Here is a 14,361-nt window from a genome sequence, read left to right on the forward strand (position 1 = left end):
GTATCTATTCAAGTGTGTACTTCATAAGAATGGCAGAAATCTCAGCCCTCAGCCCAAAGGTAGTACTGATGATTTGGAAAGTGGTGGGGTGGATTGGAAATGTTAATTTTCTCTAACACTTGTCAGGAGTTGCACATACAAATGTCCTGACATAACATACTAGGAATGTTAACTGATGGAATATGAAGTAATAAAACAGTTATTGCGGAGGCATGGTGATTTCAACCACAAGTGGTGCATATCTCTGGTGGGGAGGCAACGTCAAGCAATGACTGACTGCAATAACAAATCAGGAACAAGAGGGGAATATGTATTTATTAAGTGCAACAAATACGAATTGAGCCCACCATGAATCTGAAATTTTGTGTAATTTAATTACCGTATATACACAAATATGAATTTTGATATGATCCGTGGACACGTCAAGGGTAAAACTTAGGGCCACATAACAAAGGATCTAATGCATGAAACAAAGGAAAATAATGCCAAAGAACTTAACAAAATCCCAGTAGGCATAACTGTTTGTACTCATCCTAAAAGCTGGACGGATAAGAGAATAGAGTGGGGTCAGTGCTTCCAGGACAGATTATACTCTTGCCTTTCACTAGGGGATGGTTTCTTTTTTAAAATAAGAGTTAAAGTATAGTACTAACATTGACCCATGGATACTCTGGCATACTTATAGCTGATATACAGTAGACAACAATGCTTGCTGTTTAGTTCTGACAATGAATATCTCTGGTATGGAAATATGAATAGAGTGCACCTGCGTCATACCTGAAAGTCATGCAACGGAAATAAAATAGCATGCGCACCGTGCTGCATCACATGCACAAGCCCCATTATTTTCAATGGGGCTCAAGCATACAAGCTATTTTCTTTATGCGGGGGGTCCGGAATGGATCCCCGCATAAAGCAAGAGCGTACTGTAGTATAAATAAAACTTCATTGAGTTTTAACTACTGAAGTTGCCAGGCTTGACTCCATCTCAATATTTCCTAAAGTAGTTTGAGACAAGTCAAGCTGTTTCATGTTTTAGTTTTATTACTCTGACATCTGGTTCATTTCCATTCTCTTCACAGAGTATTTAAGGAAGTGCTTAAAAATAGAAACGTAAAGTTGAATATTCAAGATCTAATTGACCTTTAACTCTCTATCATGTTAAGAACCCTCCTTGAATCCCATTGTGGAAGAAAGGTGGGATATAAATCCTTGAAATAAGTAAGATAAGAAGCCTGGAGAATTAGCAAATAAAACAAGACTATGGAATTAGTGTCTTGGGAAAATATTGCTTTATGCCAAGGTCAGTTGTGGCACCATTGTGGTGTCTTCATCATCTTGTTTCCAATTCCATTTATCCTATGTTTCAAACACTCTTAGCATGCACACATAGCTCTTCCTCATCTGATCAGAGTCCACATCCTTAGAGCAGGATCTTTCTTATTTTTGAGCCAGAAAGCTCTTTCATACAACTTAGATGGACTAGGATTAGTTATACTGAAGATGCTTGATTTGCATTGTTCAACAATTACAAAGAGATTAAAACAATCTATGTAAACTTCACTGAATTTAATAGGATGTACTGTTCAGAAACATGTGGGATTACAATGTAGAGCATATCCAAACAAAAGTGCCTGAACATTATTTTCCCATTTCCTGATAAAAAGCTCAAGTATCTGTGATGATGCTTCCATTAGTGAAAAATTTTTCAGCCAAAAATGGCACTGCTCAATTAGGCCATCTCTTATCAGTTTTAAAATATTTTCACTAAAACACTCAAATGTAGGACAGAAGATACCTGGCTTGACAACAGTACATGTGAAAGGGATCTAGGAGACCTAGGAGACCACAAATTGAAAACAAGTCAACAGTGTGATGTAGCAGCTAAAAAAGCCAATGAAATTATAGGCTGCATCTATAGAAGCATAGGTGGCTACAGACCGCCTGTTTGGGGGGGGGCGGCACCCGCCCCTTCCCCCAGGGTATCGAGGCCTCAGTGTACAGAGCGGCAGCCGTTGAGGCCCCGATCCGCCACTGTCCAGGCTGCGGGGAAGCAGCAAAAGGCCCCTTCCCCGCAGCCTGGAAAGGGGTGTCCTTGGGGCTTCAAGCCCCAAGGACACCCCGTGGCGGCGGGGAGGAGGAGAAAGGGGCCGCTTGGCCCCTTTCTCCTTTGGTCCGCTGGGTGCAGCCGTGTGAAGGCTGCACCCAGTAGACCAAACCAGGAAGGAGCTCTGAAACAGAGCTCCTTCCTGCTCTGCACTAAGGGTGCACTAAGCGCCCTGGCATGGAGCAAGGACGTCACGTCCGCACCGCCCCATATAGAGGCGGCGCGGTCGTGACGTCCTCATGGCAGCGGCCGTGTGGAACAGCCACTGCCATTTTGTGCGCGCAGAGCGCGCACTAGGGTTAAGGGAGTGCAGAAGCACCACCCCTTTCTAACCCTAGTACGCGCTCTGCGCGTACTTTCCTGCCCGTTTGTAACGGGCCATAGTGTCTAGATTGAGAGAAGTAATAATGCCACTCTATTCTACTTTGGCCAGGCCTCACCTGGAATACTGTGCCTAGTTCTGGGCTCCACAATTTAAAAGGGATGTTGACAAGCTGGAGCATGTCCAAGGGACGGCGACCAAAATGGTGAAAGGTCTGGAAACCATGCCCTATGAGGAGCGATTTAGGCAGCTGGGTATGTTAAGCATGGAGAAGAGAAGGTTAAGAGGTGATATGATAGTTCTGTTTAAATATTTGAGTGAATGTCATACTGAAGATGGAGCAACTTTGTTTTTTGCTACTCCAGAGACTAGGACACAGCAATAGATTCCAACTACAGGAAAAGAGACGCCATCTAAACACTGGGAAGAATTTCCTGACAGTAAGACTAACAGTGGAACACACTCCCTCAGAGTGTGGTGGAGTCTCCATCTTTGGAGGGTTTTAAGCAGAGGCTGGATGGCCATCTGTGCTTTGATTGTGTATTTCTGTATGGTGACTTAATAGGCCTCTTCCAACTCTATGATTCTATGCTGGTCATGACATATAACACCTAAGTCCAGACTATCTGACAGGCTGTATGTCCCCAGGAGAGGGCCTTCTTTTGGTTTAGATACCATCACAGGCTTGTTTAGTGAGGACAAAACAGAGACTTCTCAGTGGCTCCTTCCACCATCTGGAATTCCCTTCCATGGGAAGCCAGCCACCAGGCAAAGATCTTATTGATTAAGCAGGCGTTTAATGTGTAACAGGGAGGCTTCTTATTAAAATGTATTTATTTTTTAAAACTCTTGTAAGTCTTTTAAATGATTTTGTACTGTTCCATGTGGTAATTTTTTATCTTTTAAAAAATTTTATTATTAGTTTTTTCAACTGATTATCTTTGGGGGCTGCCTTGGGTCCTACTCTAAGAGAAAGGCAGCATACAAATGAAGTAAAATTAGTAATACAGTATGTTAGTTGTATTATTTTATTGTTTTAAAGTTTTAATGTATAAGTTGCTTTGAGCCCCATAAAGGCAAAATGGGACATAAATTTAATTCACTTTGATTAAATAAATAAATTATATTTTTCGTTTTTGTAAACTACTTGAAAATCAATTGTTTCAGGTGTGATATAAATATTTAAGATAAATAAAAGGTCACTTATTTAATTAATTTAATTATTTCCTTTCACTACAATTTTTTTTTTTTTTTTTTTTTGGGATGGCAGAAAAAGGAGAAAAAAATAATTTGAAAAAGTAAACAATGGCGGGTTACAGACCCCCGAAAAGTGGCGGCCTGCACCTGCCCCTTTCCCCGCCGGATCGGGGCCTCAGTGGCCAGAGCAGCAGCCGCTGAGGCCCTGATCCGCCGCTTTCCAGGCTGAGGGGAAGCGGCAAAAGGCCCTTTCCCCGCTGCCTGGAAAGGGGTGTCCTTGGGGCTTCAAGCCCCAAGGACACCCCGTGGCGGCGGGGAGGAGGAGAAAGGGGCCGCTTGGCCCCTTTCTCCTCTGTGTCGCTGGGCGCAGCCGTCTGAAGTCTGCACCCAGCGACGCAAAGCCAGGAAGGAGCTCCAAAACGGGGTCACGGAAAGGGCGCCCTAGGCGCCCTGGCACGGCCCCAATGTCACAACCGCGCCGCCTCGTTTGGAGGCGGCGCAGTCGTGACGTAGTGATGGCGGCGGCAATGTGGAACAGCCTCCACCATTTTCTACGCACGGAGCACGTACTAGGGTTAGGGGCGTCTGGAAAGGACACCCCTTTCTAACCCTAGTACGCGCTCATCGCGTACTTTAAGGCCCGTTTGTAACAGGCCAATATATTATGTTTGCCACTGTTACTTATATAATATCATCTATGTACAGTGGCCCCTTGGTACCCATTGTGGTTTGGTTCCAGGACCCTTACCCCCTACCCTGTGGCTGTCAAAATCTGTGGTTTGCTTTTGGGTTTTTTTTTTTAATTAAATAATATTTTCAAGCCATGGAACTGGTATCCATAGATGCAGAATCTATGGATACAGAGGGCTGATGGTATAATATGGTACTCTACAAAAAGTATGACTGACAGGCCCATACCACAAAAGGACTCTAGTGGTACAATGGCAAATACGTTGTCCCTATAGTGTTGTCACACAAAATGCCCTTTTCAGAATTCAAATAGTGACCACAGAAAGAAATCTGGGTGTGGAAACAGCCAGTAGAAGCAACTTGCAAGCAAGTGACTTTTGTCACTTAACTCTTTAGGGCAAGGATACAAACAACAGTCCAAACCACACTAAAGAAATAATCTAGTTACAGACTGCTTTAACTGCCCTGTATCAGTTATAGGGAATTCTGGGAACTGCAGTTTGTTGTAGCTCCAGAGCTCTCTGACAGAGAAAACTAAATGTCTCACAAAACTACAGTTCCCAAAATTCCCTAGCATTGAGCCAGGGCAGTTGAAGCAGTCTCAAATGATCATTTATGCTGTGTGTTTTGGGCAGTGACTCAATGAAAAATTGGTAAATTAATGCTTATGTAAGTGTCCAGGGACAATTTTAAGACATTTAAAAAAGAGAAATTATCTGGAATTTACACAATTCATTTTTAACTACACAGAATATCTGACTGATCACTGGCAGGGTATGATCAGTTAATCAACTAATGGCCCAAACCCATGTATATTCAGGGCATTCTCTTTAACCTAAGTCTCAGAGATGCATGCCATATATTTGCTTTAATATCTTATCTACAAGAGAACAGTGTATACAGAATAAACTTCCTTTTTCTAAAATGTAATACCAGATCTCTTACTGTAGCAACTGGAAAAAGTGCTCTTAAGGACAAATAATCTTGATCTCTAAAGGAACTGAAAAAGATTTGTAATATAAAAGGTTTAATACAACTAATATGAGATTCATAATTACCAAAATACTAAAAGTTATTAGAATGTAATACACACACACACACACACAGAGAGAGAGAGAGAGAGATCCTCAATAGGGAGCTGCCTATTCATAGCTCTTATGTGAATGAACCTGTATGATGCTTGCTTGTCCCATTTTCACACTATACTCTATATCAGGTTTTGTCAACCTTTTTACCCTGAAGGAACCCTTGAAATAAATGTTCAAGTCTCAGGGAACCTCTGATAAAAATTATTACCATATATACTTGACTATAAGTTGACCTCATGTTTAAGTTGAGGGCAGGTTATGTGGCCAAAAATATGGATTTTGATATAACTCTTGGATAAGTCAAGGGTAAAATGAAGGGGCATGGCCTTTCCAACTTAGTTACCCTCCCCAGATATAGAGATATTTGTCCCCTCATCTGTCTATTTTCCCCCGCCAATGTTTCTGCCTATTTTTTGGTTGTTCAATGTTTTTAATGTTTTAATATTATTACTGTTTAATTCTGTTTTAGTACTGGGAATGGGTGGTGGTGGTAGGTCTAGGGTTTGATTTTTTAACTCTATTGTAATTTGTTGTATTTTATTGTTGTAACCCACCCGGATTCTTCCTGAGAAATAAATCTATTATTATTATTATTATTATTATTATTATTATTATTATTATTAAAACAATGCCAAAAAACTTACAAAATTCTGGCAGGCATAATTGTTTGTGTTCGCCCCAAAGGCTGAATGGATGAATAGGGAACTACCACTGCTATTTTCCACCCAGGTATTTAAAAAGGCCAGAAGTGATACCACAGAGGAGAGAACTGAGATGACTAGTGCTTCTTTTAGGTTCGCCCTGTGCAGACTTAGCTCTCGTCTTTTTCCACTCAACTTAAAAAAGCAGATGGTTCTTTTTATGATAGTACAGTGGGCCCTTTGTATACATGGGGGCCATTCTGAACACCCGCAGCATATGGGAAAAAACATGGGACCTCCAGTCCCATTCATTTCAATGGTGGCATGCTCCTGCACACAACATTTTGTTCCCCCTTGGCTTGCCACCTGCATGAGTGCAAGCCCACATATGGGGAGAGCAGACTGTAGTTAAAATGCAGCATGATCAGCCCTCTGTATCCACAAATTTAAGCAACCACAGCTTGAAATTTTCCAAATATATATATAAACTCCAAAAGGCAAAGCTTGATTTTGCTACTGTCTATAAGAGACGCCATTTTACTATGCCATTGTATTCAATGGGACTTGCCCATTTGTGGATTTTGGTATCCATGGGGGTCCTGGAACCAAATCCCAGCAGATACCAAGGGTCCACTGTACCTAATCTGACCCATGGGTAAATCGGCCTAGTTTTTTGGGGGTCAATTTTTTTTTTACTAAGATTGCTAGACTTATACATAAGTATATACAGTATATCTACAGCTCACTGTACATTGACATGATCAGTAAGATTTAGCTATAATCCTATAATAACGGTTAATGCTCCTTTGAATAGAGGTACATTCTCAAAAAATAACGTATGAAAAAGAATACCAGAACAACCTAGTAAGGCCTGAACATGCTTATTGGCCCTGAAATGCTGACAAAAGTTAAAATGGAGCAGAGGATGGAAGGAACAGGGTAATGCTGGAACACCAAAGAGAAACATTCCATGATGCAACACTGTTGCAGATCTTAATTGTTCATGATAATCCAGCAGAGATATGCATAAAACATGCTTCAGCATGCTGTATCTTTGCACTTTCTGCTCCCTTTCTGGCATACAACATTTGACAGTTTCCTGAATTAATTAACCATGGTTTCTCATTATATTCAATCTAAGAAGTGATGGTCTAGAGCAGTGGTCCCTAAACAGTGCCCTTTAAGAGATTTTGGACTTCAGATCCCAGAAAAACTGGAAAAACTATGTTGGCCAATAGTCTGGGATTCTGGGAGCAGAAGTCCAAAATCCCTTAAAGGGCACAGTTTGGGGACCACTGGTCTAGAGCATAGTCTGAAACTGTAATATGATGTTGGTTGATCATTATTCTTTCCATAAAAAACTTTAACACAGTAGAACAAAGGAAGTATGCATACAAGAACATGCCTTTGATACACTCTCTATTTTTAGCATACTATATTCTATTTCAATACTTCTGCTTTATCCTTTATCCTTAATTCCCTTTCAGTCTATTCAACAATATATGTACAAGATTAACTTTACACCTTCCTCCTTTCTCCTCTCCTACGCCTGTCCCCTCTTTTGGTGGTTCTATTAATTCTCCACATTCAGATTTTCCTTACTATAGTCTGTCACTATTTGAATTCTCTGTGGCGACACCCTAGGGAACCCATTAGGATCTCCCTCTCCTGATGTCCCTTTTGAAGATGTTTTTATTCTAAAAGGTTTTCAATATGACTGGCCATCTCGTTGTTGCTACTTTTACCTATGGCTTCTACCTCTCGTATTCAATCAAGAAATTGCTGGTCTCTTTTTAACCAATGCATGTAGGGTTTATTTTATCTGTGCTGTTTTGTGAGGTTAATCCATTTGATAAATACACTTTTACTCTGTGTTTTGTCATTCAAACTTTTTAAAATAATCTGCCTTTTAGTGCACACTCCCAAAGTGGCCTACAAAATAAATAAAAAAAGATGGAAATACAACTGCAGCTTTAACACAGACATAGAAGGCAGCATCTAAAGACTGTTTAGCACCAAATGGACATTTTAAAAAATGCATCCTCAGAAATTTGTTTCCCAACTCAGGAGTGATGACTGCAGGGAGGAAATGCCTGGAGTACTGGGAAAGCAACCTAATGATTCTCAGTAGGGCAAAACAGATCTTTTGAAGTGGAAACTAGAACAGATATAACATGTAATTTGTACTCCTAACTCCTTAAAGTACTCTAACGCCTGGAATAGACCGTTGCTTTGCGGCAGCCTGGGGCCAAAATTAGGGTTCGGGAGAATGGAGCAACTACATGCTCCCGAACCCTAGCGCCCAGCGATGGCACCATCATGGCAGCCTCCCATCCACATGGGCCTGCCATGATGATGCAAGCGAGGTGCAGTGTCCGCATGTAGCAGTGCCAAGCTTGTGTCATCGATGCACCACAGTGTGTCAATGGCGCACTCATAGCATCTGCCACAGGCTCCAAAAAGAACATGCTTTTACCGGGTTCTTTTTTGTGTGGAGGGACACCACACAGTTTGGCTGTTGCGGCATCGCTCAAGGGCAAGACCGGGTGCCTCCAGCCCGCCCTTTCAAGGCAGTCTGTCGAGCCCCTAAATGTCACATTTTGTACCTGTACCAGTTTCCAAACTATCTTCTTATACACACATAATTTTGCAAACATGTGCTTCTCTCATCCCAAGTTTTATTTCTCTCACATTTTGCACTGTTATAGCATTAAATAACCTTGATTCTCACGAAATCAGGTTGTCCTGTTATATATTACAAAAACGTAGTCCCTCCTCTGTCCCCTCAGTCCGTATCCTAGCTTCCTTTCATCTTTACTACAATCTTCAGTTTTTTCATTGACTCACCTTTGTCCAGTCATAACCATCCAAAATATGGTGTCAAATTATTCATCCCTATTACCATCTTTTGAATCTCTTTATTAGACTTTTTGTGCACTCAGAACCCTCCAGAAGCTTCTTGCACTTCTTTTCAAAGGTCTCAATGGCTGTGCTATTCTTTATTATTGCTTATGTGCTCATTTCCTGCAACTTTTGTTTCAGCTACTCTAATGGTTTCCTCTTCCCTCACACAACTTTTCCTATTTATTGCTGCTTTGGAACTACCCCTGAGAACACCTTCATATGCTCATCTTTGATCAAGTCACACTCTCTCAGCTAAGAGGAAGGCAAACCTCCTCTGAAGATATCCTGCCAAGAAAACCCTAGGACAGAGTGGCTGTTAAGTTGGAGTCAACTTGAAAGAACAAAACAACAACAGGTAGAGACTCACCTTTGTATTCTTTCTAATAGTGTAAAGGCACTATTTACACAGTGACAATTCTTGCTTTTTAAAATAATAAATTGAAAAGATCATATACACTGCTTGGCTATTTATACATTTCTCCCAACACATTTTTATGGCACAGTTACATGTTAAACTTTCTACTCCCTTCTCTATAGTACATGAATGTTTTATACTCTCTTCAAATCTAGCCGCTTACCTACAGTATGAAATGCATTTTCAACATCTTTGACTTTGTCTTCCTGTCTCTGAACTTTTCTCCCTCCTGGAACCTTCTCTCATCAAGCCCTCCAGTTTCTAGTTTCACCCATAGATGACCTAGCCCTGATGCCAGTGTCAGCACTGTTGTCAACCAACCTAACTTTTCACCCTAGACAGAGAGTCAAGTGTCGTTGACATTCAATTACTGAAATCTTCATTCCTTTGGCAAATACAGTGTATGTTTGGCAACATTCTTCAACTTAATTCAGTCACTGGATGTCATGTCACAGGATCTTCCATCACTAAAAAAAAATCCCTTATGTATTTGCAATTTTTTTTTAAGGTTCCCAAAGAAGAACTCTGAGAATAGCCCCATATATAACCACCATTTTCACAATGAGTTAATACATGCCCCGTGCATAACATACATTCAAACTCTTTGCCTCAAGTAGATAAAATATGCAAAGCATTTTTCTCAAACTCATAATACTCAAGCTCCCTCCACAAACAAGTAATTGTGGTTGAAAAGAAGACCATCCTAGTTTGTAAGAGGACAGAAACTTCAGTATTCTAGCAATCTGTATGTAGCACAAAACACTGTATGGTCAGGCTCCTCATTTGTGGCTTTGACTTATGTGGATTTGATTATTCACAGATTTGTTTACTACAGGGGTAGGCAACCTGCGGCCCGCGGGCCAGATGCGGCCCGGCGAGGCCTTGGGACCAGCCCCAGCCCAGTCCTGCCGCCGATTGCAACCAGGGCCGTTGGGGGTCAATTGTCTATAGAAGCCTCAGAAACATGCATTTATACATTTTTTAAAAAATCAGCAATTTTTTTCACATGTCCTCCATTTTTAAAAAAAAAGTGTCTTCCATTTGAAAATTTTGTCCTACATTTGTCCTGGTTTATTTATATATTTAATTTTTTTTAAAAAAAAATTAATTATTTATTTATTGGCTTCGGCCCCCCAGTTGTCTGAGGGACAGCAACCCGGCCCCCGGCTCAAAAAGATTGCCTACCCCTGGTTTACTATATTCACTCTAGGAATATCTATCAGTGTGGCTCTGTATAGTCAACATTCACCAGAGATCCCACAGGAGGATCTAGAGAGAACACTTCTCTAGGCATTTGGAGATCCTACAGCACAATTCTATGGTCAATGTCTGGCAGGTATTGATCACAGATTTGTGTTGGAGGACCTAGAGATTCCTAGAGAGGTATTCTCTCAGGTAAAATAAATTGTGTTTTTTCCACTTTCACGGAAGTCCTGCACTCCTAACGCCAGCGAATGTGGTAACACCAGAAATTAAATCTTGATCTCCTCCTTAAAATAGAAGTTAATATATTATTATTATTATTATATTAATAATATATTAATATATCATTATTATATTATGCTAATGTGTTAATATTATTTTATAATATTGTAATATATGCAATATACAATATAATGTTGTAAAATACTGTCATTCTAAAGAAACTAGCCAAGAAAACCCCATGATAGGGTCACCATAAGTCGGAAATGACTTGAAAGCACACAACAAAAGGCAAGTCCAAACAGCTTCAAACAAGTTTAACCAGATAGGTTTGCCACATTCTTAATTTATCCCTATGCTCATAGTTCCTCATGTTTAGTGTATCAAGCAGAGTCTTGCATAAACTGATTTAACAGTATTATAGGTTGTGTCCATTGTCACAGTTAAAAGCCATTAAGACCAAGAATATCACAGCTAAAAACTACCTCTCCATCTCCCAACTAGAGCATTTCTTTATGCTTAATCCACAAGCATTCTGATTCTCAGAGGCAATTACCATTTGCAATCACCCCCACTCTTACCACCGGCAGCCCTCTGCACACACACACCACAAGCAACCCTTTGCATCCCCCTCCAAAAGCAGCCCTTCACACCCCCTCACTGGTAAAAGGTTCAGTAGTTCAACACAACCAAAGGAAAAGTTGTCACTCATATTTCTCATGAAGAGGCATCTGCTGTAAGAGGCAGAGATACACTCCCAATCAAAATAAGACTCAGCCTTTCCCTCTGGAGCTGGAACAAAAGACAGAGATTCATTGGTGCTGTAAGCTGGCAAAATTGGTGCTGTAAGCAAGCTATGGGAAACATCAACAACATCACCTTCTCCACTCCCTTAAATCCAGTTTTGGAGAGGAAAGTGTGCATACACAGACCTCAGTTAAGATGCACTTCCAATGCACTGCAGAACTGAATTTAATGAGTCTACTCCAATGGTGACACCTGGTGTGAGGAGCTGCCAATGAGGGGGTGAGGTGGGCTGTTGGTGGTGGTGGTGTGTGTGTGTGTGTGTGTGTGTGTGTGTGTGGAGGGCTGCCAGTGATGTGAAGGGTTGCTGTGTGTACAGAGTGGTGCCGGTGGTGAGGATGGGGGTGTGGAAGGTTGTCCCAGATGAGATCACAGATGAAAGGTATAACTGTAACTGTCAATTAAAAGAGTTAAAATCGACAAGAAATTACAAGGAACAGCAAGGGAAGAAAATGATCTCAAGAAGATAATGAAGGAAGATGACCATTTAATATCTAAACTCTACAGACTGTAGCAGAGGATGGGGTGGCTTGGATATGTCTCATCCACAGGGCAGCCATAACTCAATGCCAATTCGAGGGCAATTAACAACAAAAAGATTGCAATGTAGAGAAATAGGTATAGACAAAAGTATTCAAAAGTAGAAATTTTGAAGTCTTTTTATGGTTTTTGTTGTTTATATATTACATGTTGTTATTGTGTTTTTGCAACAAATGTTTTCAGAACTGGTGTATATTTGGGTTTTTTTGTTGGGTTTAAGATATAACTGTTAATAAAAAATTAAGTATTAAAAGGGGGGGAATACACTTCTCACTAGAAATGCTCAAGACTATAGCTTTTTGTGGGTTTTTCAGGCTATGTGGCTACATTCAGGAAGAGTTTATTCCTGATATTTCGCCAGCATCTGTGGCTGGCTTCTTCAGAGAAAGGCTTCCACTTCACAATACTCAAGACTGTTTTAAGGAACGATATGGAGAAGCAGCATCAGCTGTACAGACTGAAATACAATTATGTTGATGTACTGCTACTAAACAATGATCTAAGGTTGTTTGTTTCCAGTTTGTTTTTAGTTTTCTGTATATGCAACATAAGAACAGGACATTTAACTCTCACAAACTACAAAAAAGATACAGCACAGCACTAACAATTAGTAAACCCTGAAGTTCAGTGCTATAAAAACCTTGATGTCACCTATGGAAGGCACTGAACTCTGCGACTCAACATGAAACTTAAGACAAAAGGAATAACAAGTAATTATTGTTTTGCCTTATTCTTTTCTCCATCCCCCCTAAATTGTTGCATGCAATCCATATACAATGACACTGGAAGCAGTTTTAAACGTTTTTCTTATCAACTTTGCTAACTTACTATGCTGTAGGCAAATTATTTTTACAATACTGAAAACAATACAAACCCCAAGTTACAGTAGACATCTATACACCATTACTTTGTAACAAGAACTTAATATACTAACTTCAGTAACAGACAATACAGGTCAATAATCAACAGTCTGGCAAATTAAAGTGCCAGAATCTTAACAGGTGAACTTGAGACCTGATGTGAAATCAGTGAAAATCAGAGTAGCAGAGGACATACCTTGGAACTGCTCCCAAAACAATCAAGTTGGCTTTTTGTTTGTTGTTTCCAATTACAGCATTTTTCATATCTCTGTAAATCCAGAAAGAGAAAAACCCTAGTAAATTATGCTGAGGTACTAAGGGCTCAGTTTTTCAGAATTTAGTTTCACTGAGATCAAATAAATGTTATATCTACCAGTAAGCACTGAACAGGACACAAGCAACAGAGCCTATGACTTCCAAACATTTAAATCTCTGGTATTTCTCTATAGCTAGCCGTTCAAATAGCAGAGATAATCACTTGTTGTTCACTTGTTAAAAAGTACATCCGGTATATATTTCAGATATCAGGATCATGATGTCAAAAGTGGTACAGAAAATAAGGATTCATAAGTATCACTGGTGTGACAATATGTACAGGAAATAATTAATAAACACAAAATCTTCACTTTACTGCTGTATGTCATCTCTATTTACATTATTATCTTCCATGGAAATTGTAATCTTACCAAGTTTCCATGCTGATTTCTGCTCAAAACAGCCTTAACGTAGCCACTCTACACAAAGCATTCCCAATCACAGGTAGGCCACACAGCCCCAGTCCAGTTTTAAGAGAGCCAGTGCAGACTCAAGACTCTTCTAACAGTTTCAACTTTTCTGGGAGAGCCAGTGTGGTGTAATGGCTTGAGTGCTGGACTAGGACACTGGCAGTATCCCCACTCCACCATGGAAACCCACTGAATGACTTTGGGTAAGTCAGACTTTGGGCAAGTCAGACAAAGGGAAGGGTAAACCCCCTCTGAACAAATTATGCCAAGAAATCCTGTGATAGAGTCACCAGAAGTCATAAATTAATTGAAGGCACACAAAAACAAAAGCTTTTCTAGTTCCGACCCAGATTTAGTCATACTTAAGAACAAATCCACCAAAATCAACTGGAGTCATTGATCATGGTTTCACTGATTTAAATGAATATGACTAAATCTTAATCATAAATCTGTTCTTAAATGCAGAGAAGGCATATGGTAACATAAGGACCATTCTCTAATTTATCCATTCTCAACAGGGTACACATTCTCAACAGGGATACCAATAAGAAATTTCAATTCTGAGCAGTAATATTTCATAACTTCCAGCAACCAAATTAATTAGTGATAGCAATGAGGATCTGCAGAGATCAGAACACAGTTGGCC

The 14,361-nt window shown here is 40.2% G+C and overlaps 1 protein-coding gene across 4 annotated transcripts in view; it reads right to left on the reverse strand.

Annotated features, from left to right (window-relative positions):
- The window catches only part of ARMC8 (armadillo repeat containing 8), a 77,302-nt gene that overhangs the window by 46,203 nt on the left and 16,738 nt on the right, over positions 1-14,361 (reverse strand). For 3 of the 4 annotated variants that reach the window (XM_042456696.1, XM_042456694.1, XM_042456693.1), the window contains exon 3: positions 13,187-13,258. The exons of the other annotated variant lie outside the window; for it this stretch is intronic. In XM_042456696.1, coding sequence (XP_042312630.1) covers positions 13,187-13,258 — 72 coding nt within the window. The remainder of the gene's footprint in view (positions 1-13,186; positions 13,259-14,361) is intronic. 4 annotated transcript variants of the gene reach the window in all.

This window comes from Sceloporus undulatus, chromosome 3 (genome assembly GCF_019175285.1).
Source record: "Sceloporus undulatus isolate JIND9_A2432 ecotype Alabama chromosome 3, SceUnd_v1.1, whole genome shotgun sequence".
In the NCBI taxonomy this organism is placed as follows: Eukaryota; Metazoa; Chordata; class Lepidosauria; order Squamata; family Phrynosomatidae; genus Sceloporus; species Sceloporus undulatus.